This window comes from Girardinichthys multiradiatus, chromosome 14 (assembly GCF_021462225.1).
Source record: "Girardinichthys multiradiatus isolate DD_20200921_A chromosome 14, DD_fGirMul_XY1, whole genome shotgun sequence".
Classification (NCBI taxonomy): Eukaryota; Metazoa; Chordata; class Actinopteri; order Cyprinodontiformes; family Goodeidae; genus Girardinichthys; species Girardinichthys multiradiatus.
This window is the reverse complement of record NC_061807.1, coordinates 37,138,921-37,147,994: the sequence shown is the minus strand read 5'-3', so window position 1 is coordinate 37,147,994 and position 9,074 is coordinate 37,138,921. Positions and strand designations below refer to the sequence as shown.

The 9,074-nt window shown below is 39.6% G+C and overlaps 1 protein-coding gene across 2 annotated transcripts in view; it reads right to left on the bottom strand.

Moving 5' to 3' along the window:
• Nucleotides 1–1,127: 1,127 nt before the first annotated feature.
• ndrg2 (NDRG family member 2) overlaps nucleotides 1,128–9,074 on the bottom strand; it is a 57,054-nt gene continuing 49,107 nt past the window's right edge. For both annotated transcript variants that reach the window (XM_047385674.1, XM_047385675.1), the window contains exons 15-16: nucleotides 8,787–8,838; nucleotides 1,128–4,396 (exon numbers count right to left, since the gene is read on the bottom strand). In XM_047385674.1, coding sequence (XP_047241630.1) covers nucleotides 4,233–4,396; nucleotides 8,787–8,838 — 216 coding nt within the window. In that variant the 3' untranslated portion in view covers nucleotides 1,128–4,232. The remainder of the gene's footprint in view (nucleotides 4,397–8,786; nucleotides 8,839–9,074) is intronic.

The window sequence follows — 9,074 nt, the reverse complement described above, 5'->3', positions numbered from 1 at the left end:
CGCTTCTCTAACTAATGTTTTTATAGTACATGTAGTTTCTCGGAACTGAATGACTGAGATATTAGATGATTTTCATTTGTGTTTGTAAATATTTCATTCATTTAAATGTGACAAGATTCATTTCTTATTTTCTTAGGAATATATAATCTCATTTATGGAAATATATCATTAAATTGTTTCCCAAGAACCTACCTGGATATATTTTATATTGTGAAAATATAAAAAGGAAATGCATGCTATATTTACACGTATTTAGAAACACCATAATGGCATTGCAGTACACCACTGTGGAAAACTCCTAATACAGTGTTGGAGGAAAAGTGTTTTAGAGGCTAATCTTTCAAGGTGAAGCGTGTTTACCGTCACCTAGTGGTCAAATGTAGAATTGTGGTTACCCTGGAACCCAAATTATTTATGCAATAGATGTTCAGCACTTATGACTATCAGAAAATTATTTAAGAAAATGATGCAAACTCCACTATTAGAATGTTAACATGATGTTACCAGCAGTAGCAATAAAGAAAATTTTCCTACAAGCATTAATGAAGAACATTTGAGTTGAATGGGAACGGAACGTGACTTGTTTTATTTGTTGAATCAGTTATGTTTATCATATTCAGTCACACATTAATGTGGTAATTTTTTGGTAATTGTGATAATTGGCTACAAAGAGTAAAATCAAGAAATCTTATGAACCAATGACTTTTGCAACAAAGGCACAGCCTTTTCATATTTGTCTTAAAAGTTGATAAAACTATGCTTTTACTCTTAAATACACAGTGAGATTTGTTTTGTGCCGTTTTACTTTGCAAAGAAAACTAACAATTTATTCTGCACAAAACTGTTTTAGTCTAGGCTCAGGATGCGACAAAAACCTGTCTTGTGAATATTTTACAATAAAGTTGCATCATGATGGCCTAAAGGACATTTTCAAACATTTCCAGCCATGTTCTAAAAGCTTGTGAAGAACGTGGCTTTATATTTCAATGTGTAGAGAACATAAGGACATATGGGAAGTTTCTCTTCCGCCGTTTCATTCGACGTTTTGAATATAAAAGGAGAAATCTACAAATGAGTAATTATATTGTTGCATGTATTGAGATTTTAAAAGAAAGACAGAAGACAAGTTGCTCCTCTTAAGCTTTTATTGATATTTAAGTTTGCTTTTTAAGGATGCTCATTGTATTACACAGGGAAATTAGCCACACAATTTCAGTTTTTTTGTTTTACTTTGAATCTTTTGATTGTTAATTATATTACTCTCCCTTATAGGCGCTAATGCTAAAAAAGTTACACAAGAACTAGCACACGGGTAACTAACTTGGGACATTAAACTAACACTTCACACGGAATTAAAAAATGAGATGTATGAGAGGCAAAATACAGATTGAAATAAAAATTAAAGAAACACACAGAAGACAACTTGGACAAGCATTTACAATCACACATGCCTGCTCAACTCTTAAGAAAGAAGTACTGCTCAACTTTCTGTACAAGCTTTCTACCTTCATGATTCCTCCTGGTAGATTTCCTTATGTGACAGAAATCAGAGCCTGCCCCAGAACCAACAACACTCTGAATCAATGTTACATTTTTCTTTACGGGCTTCCTGTCATGCTTAGCCAATCACAGCTCAGTCCCTTTTAAAAAGCTTTGGATAAACAGAACTGGATCACACAAACAAGAAACAGGCTGCCTCCACCTGACACATTCAAATCACGTATTAAATACAACCAAATGCAAAATGCTCTGGGCTGCATCCAGATATTCTGTTGGTTCTTTTACAAAAACAATCAGGCTATTGGCAATACCTCATAGGGCAGTGGACAGCTTCGTGTTGAAATATTTACGTTTGGACAGAGATTTGAGTCACTGACACCAGGTAAATGAGGCAAAAAGGCGCACATTTATTTTGAAAATCTGCCCTTTTATTTTGAGGAAATTTGGCAGTTTGCTGTTTCCTACCAGCTGTAAGAGTGTGGCTCAAGGTTCAGGTGGTTTTTATTTGGCATGTTTTGGCAGTGGAAGGGCTGGTTTACAGAGCTTTTTTCCCCCCTTCAGTCTCCTGTTTTTCTTCCTCCTACTCAGCTAAGTTAAGTCTGCTAACTGGACACAAACACTCCCACTCCCTTCCCATTTAGTTCCACACAACAGTCACACACACAGGCAGCTGTCCTCCATAAAGAAGCAGCCGAATTTAAGCAGGAGTGTGTGTTTTTGTAGACCTCAAGTATGCCGGCTGCGTTTATATGGAGGTATCTGCACACAGCCAAAGCATCATGCGCCAGAAAGGTTGGAAGCACTACTTATAATGTGCGGCTCCAATTGACAACAGCTTAGCTGAAGCAAACAAACACCCTCGGTAATGCCAGCAACGTCTTTCAGACTCTCAATCTAAAGTCAGAACAACACACACACACACACAGATTAGCAGAATATGAAAGAAAAATATCAGGTCAGCATTAACATGGGCTGATACCAGGCATGCAGATTCAGGAGAATAGATAAAAAAACATGTACTGCCAACCTCTCGACATCCAACAGAAAAACAAAACTAAAATAGTGAGGATGGGAACAAAGCGAATGGAAGACAAAAAACCTGGCAACACAGAGGTGGAAATACACATTTATCTCAAAATTTGAAAACCATTAAGAAGTTCATTTATTTCAGGCATTCGATTCAAAAGCTAAAAAATCACATATCATACAGATTAATGTATTTCAAGTGTTTATTCCCGTTAACTATGGCTTACAGCTAGAAAACCCAAAATTGTGATTCTTAGAAAATTAGGATATTACATAAGACCATTACCAAGGATTCTTTAATTGTTGTATTAGACCCATGTTATGGGATCATGTGGAAGACTGTTGACTGTAGTCCTTCAGTCACCAACACATTCTATACGCCACAGAAGGTGGTTGCTAAAAAAGATGACTGTTCACAGAGTTATGTATCCAAGCATATAAATGGAAAGTTATGTAGAAGGAAAAACTGTGACACCAAAGGATTAGAACAAGCAAGAGAGATAAACTGTACCTGTGAGAGGACTGGACAGTTGCTCATTAGTCCAAAGTCCTATTTTGAAATCAATGTCCATGAGTTTGGAGGAAGAGTGGAGAGGCATAGAATCCTAGTTGTTTGGGATATAGTGTTAAGTTTTCACAATCCAATCTAAGATCAGTGCAATCATCTACCAGGAAGATAAGAGACACCAGACCCAGCAATGAAGATGACCTGAAGGTCACAATTAAAGAAACCTGGGCTTCCATTACACTCCGCAGAACCACAGGCTGATCTCCATGCCATGCTGCATTGATGCAGTAATTCATGCAAAAGGAGCCCTAACCACTTATTGAGTCCAGATACTGTACATACGTTTCAGTTAGTTATTTATATATTAAAAACCTTTGTTTCATTGACCTGGGGAAGAAATTGATTTCTGAAAAATTGAATTTTTGATTTTCATAAACTGTAAGCCACAATCATCAAAAGAGATAGAACAATATGCTTTTTGAAATAAATCACTGTTTCATAAGTCTATACAATACATGAGTTTCACTTTTTGAATTAAACAGCTGAAATCAATTTTTCAACGTTTTGAGATGCACATGTAGTTGCTAGCTGGCATCACATCTGTAGGTTCAGCCATTACTTGAGACAGGTAAGAAATCAGAAAAACACATGAAAAACTAGCTTGAAGAGAACACACACTGTATTAAGTATAACTGCTCTAGTTTTTTTTTATTCTATGGTATAATAAAATCATTATGTAATAAAGAGAAAAGTGTTACAGTTTATTTTTTCTATTACATCATCATTAGCTTCAGCATCACTATCGGCAACACCACCATCAATTCTACTTCCTGAAGTGTTTCTACTGGTTATTGTAATGATTGCAACTTCTACCTGCCACACTCTGGATCTAGATTAAAGGGATCTACAGGCTGACAGAGGGAGAGAGGGCTGATTCCTGTTCTGCACCTCCTTCCTATTAGTTTTAATCTCTTTTTGCTTTAAGACTGCATCTCTGTTGGACCAACATGGAGGACAGGCCCTCTCCCTCTTTCCGCCTCTGTCTGCTCTGCTCTTGCGGGGAATGATGGGAGTCGTTTAGTGACAAATAGAGAAAGCCGTTCGTCTTTTTTCTTGCGTTATGCTTCACCCTTCCCTTCTTTCCTTTCGCTCTCCGCTCTCACCCCCTCGCTTTGCGCTCTGCCCTGTGGGGTCTTCTTCAGCAGGACACCTCCATGGTTTGGGAGGGACTAGGCGGCATCTGGCCCCCCTGCGAGCCCTGGGACAGGGTGCGTGAGCGAGAGCGGGAGCCGTCCATGGAGTAGGAGGAGGAGAGGGAGGTGGTGCGGGAGCGGGACAGGCGGGTCATGCAAGAGGAAGCCACTGTGGAGAAAGATGTTCGTATATTCAGAAGGAGGGAAGTGATGGAATCAGCATCAGGTGTTTAATGGATTATATCATTCAGCATTTTCTCATACTGATATACAGGTCCTTCTCAAAATATTAGCATATTGTGATAAAGTTCATTATTTTCCATAATGTCATGATGAAAATTTAACATTCATATATTTTAGATTCATTGCACACTAACTGAAATATTTCAGGTCTTTTATTGTCTTAATACGGATGATTTTGGCATACAGCTCATGAAAACCCAAAATTCCTATCTCACAAAATTAGCATATCTCATCCGACCAATAAAAGAAAAGTGTTTTTAATACAAAAAAACGTCAACCTTCGAATAATCATGTACAGTTATGCACTCAATACTTGGTCGGGAATCCTTTTGCAGAAATGACTGCTTCAATGCGGCGTGGCATGGAGGCAATCAGCCTGTGGCACTGCTGAGGTCTTATGGAGGCCCAGGATGCTTCGATAGCGGCCTTTAGCTCATCCAGAGTGTTGGGTCTTGAGTCTCTCAACGTTCTCTTCACAATATCCCACAGATTCTCTATGGGGTTCAGGTCAGGAGAGTTGGCAGGCCAATTGAGCACATTGATACCATGGTCAGTAAACCATTTACCAGTGGTTTTGGCACTGTGAGCAGGTGCCAGGTCGTGCTGAAAAATGAAATCTTCATCTCCATAAAGCTTTTCAGCAGATGGAAGCATGAAGTGCTCCAAAATCTCCTGATAGCTAGCTGCATTGACCCTGCCCTTGATAAAACACAGTGGACCGACACCAGCAGCTGACACGGCACCCCAGACCATCACTGACTGTGGGTACTTGACACTGGACTTCTGGCATTTTGGCATTTCCTTCTCCCCAGTCTTCCTCCAGACTCTGGCACCTTGATTTCCGAATGACATGCAGAATTTGCTTTCATCCGAAAAAAGTACTTTGGACCACTGAGCAACAGTCCAGTGCTGCTTCTCTGTAGCCCAGGTCAGGCGCTTCTGCCGCTGTTTCTGGTTCAAAAGTGGCTTGACCTGGGGAATGCGGCACCTGTAGCCCATTTCCTGCACACGCCTGTGCACGGTGGCTCTGGATGTTTCTACTCCAGACTCAGTCCACTGCTTCCGCAGGTCCCCCAAGGTCTGGAATCGGCCCTTCTCCGCAATCTTCCTCAGGGTCCGGTCACCTCTTCTCGTTGTGCAGCGTTTTCTGCCACACTTTTTCCTTCCCACAGACTTCCCACTGAGGTGCCTTGATACAGCACTCTGGGAACAGCCTATTCGTTCAGAAATTTCTTTCTGTGTCTTACCCTCTTGCTTGAGGGTGTCATTAGTGGCCTTCTGGACAGCAGTCAGGTCGGCAGTCTTACCCATGATTGGGGTTTTGAGTGATGAACCAGGCTGGGAGTTTTAAAGGCCTCAGGAATCTTTTGCAGGTGTTTAGAGTTAACTCGTTGATTCAGATGATTAGGTTCATAGCTCGTTTAGAGACCCTTTTAATGATATGCTAATTTTGTGAGATAGGAATTTTGGGTTTTCATGAGCTGTATGCCAAAATCATCCGTATTAAGACAATAAAAGACCTGAAATATTTCAGTTAGTGTGCAATGAATCTAAAATATATGAATGTTAAATTTTCATCATGACATTATGGAAAATAATGAACTTTATCACAATATGCTAATATTTTGAGAAGGACCTGTACAGTGAGGAGAACAAGTATTTGATACACTGCAGATTTTGCAGGTTTTCCCACCTACAAAGCATGTAGAAGTATTTGATTTTTAATCATAGGTACTCTTTAAGTGTGCGTGATGGAATCTAAAACAAAAATCCAGAAAATCACATTGTGTGATTTTTATGTAATTAATTAGCATCTTACTGGATGACATAAGTATTTGATTACCTAACAACCAGTAAGAATCCCGGCTCTCACAGGCCTGTTAGTTCTTCTTAAAGAAGCTCTCCTGTTCTTCACTCATTACCTGTCCACACACACACACACACACACTCAATCAATCAAACAAACACACTCCAACCTCTCCACAATGGCCAAGACCAGAGAGCTGTGTGAGGACATCAGGGATAAAATAGTAGACCTGCACAAGGCTGGGATGGTCTACAGGAAAATAACCAAGCAGCTTGGTGAGAAGACAACAACTGTTGGAGCAATTATAAGAAAATGGAAGAAGTTCAAGATGACGGTCAATTTTCCTCAGTCTGGGGCTGCAAGATCTCACCTCGTGGAGCATCAATATTATGAGGAAGGTGAGGGATCGGCCCAGAACTACACAGCAGGACCATGTCAATGACCTGAAGAGAGCTGGGACTGCAGTCTCAAAGAAGACCATTAGTAACATGCAAGGTCCCCCTGCTCAAGCCAGCACATGTCCCGGCCCGTCTGAAGTTTGCCAATGACCATCTGGAGGATCCAGACGAGGAATGTGAGAAGGTCATGTGCTCTGATGAGATAAAAATATAACTTTTTGTCTAATCTCTACTCGCCGTGTTTGGAGGTAGAAGAATGATGAGTACAAACCCAAAAACACCATCTCTACCGTGAAGCATGGAGGTGGAAACATCATTCTTTGAGGATGCTTTTCTGCAAAGGGGGCAGGACGACTGCACCGTACTGAGGGTAGGATGGATGAGGCCATGTATCTGGAGATCTTAGCCAACAACCTCCTACCCACAGTGAGGTCATTGAAGATGGATTGTGGTTGAGCCTTCCAGCATGACAACGACCCAAAGCACACAGCCAGGATAACTAAGGAGTGGCTCCGTAAGAAGCATCTCAAGGTTCCTGGAGTGGTCTAGCCAGTCTCCAGATCTGAACCCAATCGAAAATCTTTGGAGGGAGCTGAAAGTCTGTATTGCCCAGCGACAGCCCCGAAACCTGAAGGATCTGGAGAAGATCTGTATGAAGGAGTGGTCCAAAATCCCTGCTGCAGTGTCTGCAAACCTCATCAAGAACTACAGGAAACGTCTGATATCTGGAATTGCAAACAATGGTTTCTGTACCAAATATTAAGTTTTGTCAAATACTTATGTCATACAATAAAATGCTAATTAATTACTTAAAACTCAGACAATGTGATTTTCAGGATTTTGTTTTTATTCCGTCACTCACAGTTAATGACTTCTACATGCTTTGCAAGTGGGAAAACCTGCAGAATTGGCAGTGTATCAAATACTTGTTCTCCCCACAGTAAATGTGAATAAAACAACACATTGTAGAACTTTCCCATAAATATATCATTTATTTTTTAATCAAATCTGTTTAGAGCTTAAAATCTAAAGTTTATGTAAACAAAATCTTTTAAGGCATTTCCGAAACAAACTGAACAGCCCACCAACTTCCTCTGGCTTGAAAAATATCCTAAAACATTGTGTCACATTACAACCACAATCTCCAATGTATTTTATTGGGATTTTATGTGAGGATACATGGGTTTCACTTTTTTTTTGGATAAAATCTGTGGCATGCATTTGTTTTCAGTCCCCTTTGCTCTGATACCCCTAAATAAAATCTAATGCTACCAACTGCCTTCAGTCAGGTAATCACTCCCTCTGTGAGTAATTCAATCTCAGTATAAATCCAGCTGTTCTGTGAAGGCTTTAGAGATTTGTTAGAGAACATTAGTGAAGAAACAGCATCATGAAGACCCGGGAGCACAGCAGATAGGTCAGGGATGAAGATGTGGAGAAGTTTCAAGCAGGATTATGTTATAAAACAATCTCAAGCTGAGCTTTAGATGCTCTGCAAAGAAGACTGAGTGTCTTCAGTCGTCTGAAGCTGGTGGAAACTATAAAACACTTGCAGCTGGAATTGCAGGAAATGGTGGTTCTACAAATGTTCACCATTATGCACTACCTCGTGTTGGTCTATCACATCAAATCCAGAGAAAATGTATTAAAGTTTGGTTGTAAGGTGACCATATGTGAAAATTATAAGAGGTTTGAATTGTATTTTTTAGGGCAATAAAAGGATCAACTTGCATTCCCACAAATAATAATGTGGAATGAATCAACAGTATAACAACTACAGCGATGTGTTCATTTTTCTCTCTGTGGTCTTTTTAAAGCATCTAGCCATTTAATCCTAGAGATATGTTAAAAATACCTTTAGTTACTGACCCTCAGATGCAAAAACTGGGGATCTGATGCCATTTTGATCAACCTTACCTTTCCCATGTGTGAAAATAAAAAAATCATATTCATGATATTCACAAAAAAATCATATCATGTGTACAACAACACATATTTAATACTCTGTTAACCAAGAAACATGCCAACAGGAAAGACTCATAATCAAGGATCCTGAGTCTAGGATGTTTAACTTCGAAATGATGGATGGATGTTCAGAATAGGTAACTTACTGTAGCCCATGCCCTGGATGAAATATTTGAAAGCCTCGGTGAGTTTAGCGGGCTGCAGACACAAAAAACAGCTAAATAAAAACGTAAACATTTCAGGACAGGTTTTAAAATGCTGCAGCTACTTCATGAAAAGCCACCCTACATTAACTTCCTCTGCATAAATAATATAAACATCATATTAAAAAAAAAACACTAAGTGCAAGATTGTTCTGATAGCTACTCATGTACATGTTTCTGTGTCAGCAGTGTTTATCTTTTATTTTAAAAGATAAGTTTGAGCTGAAATAT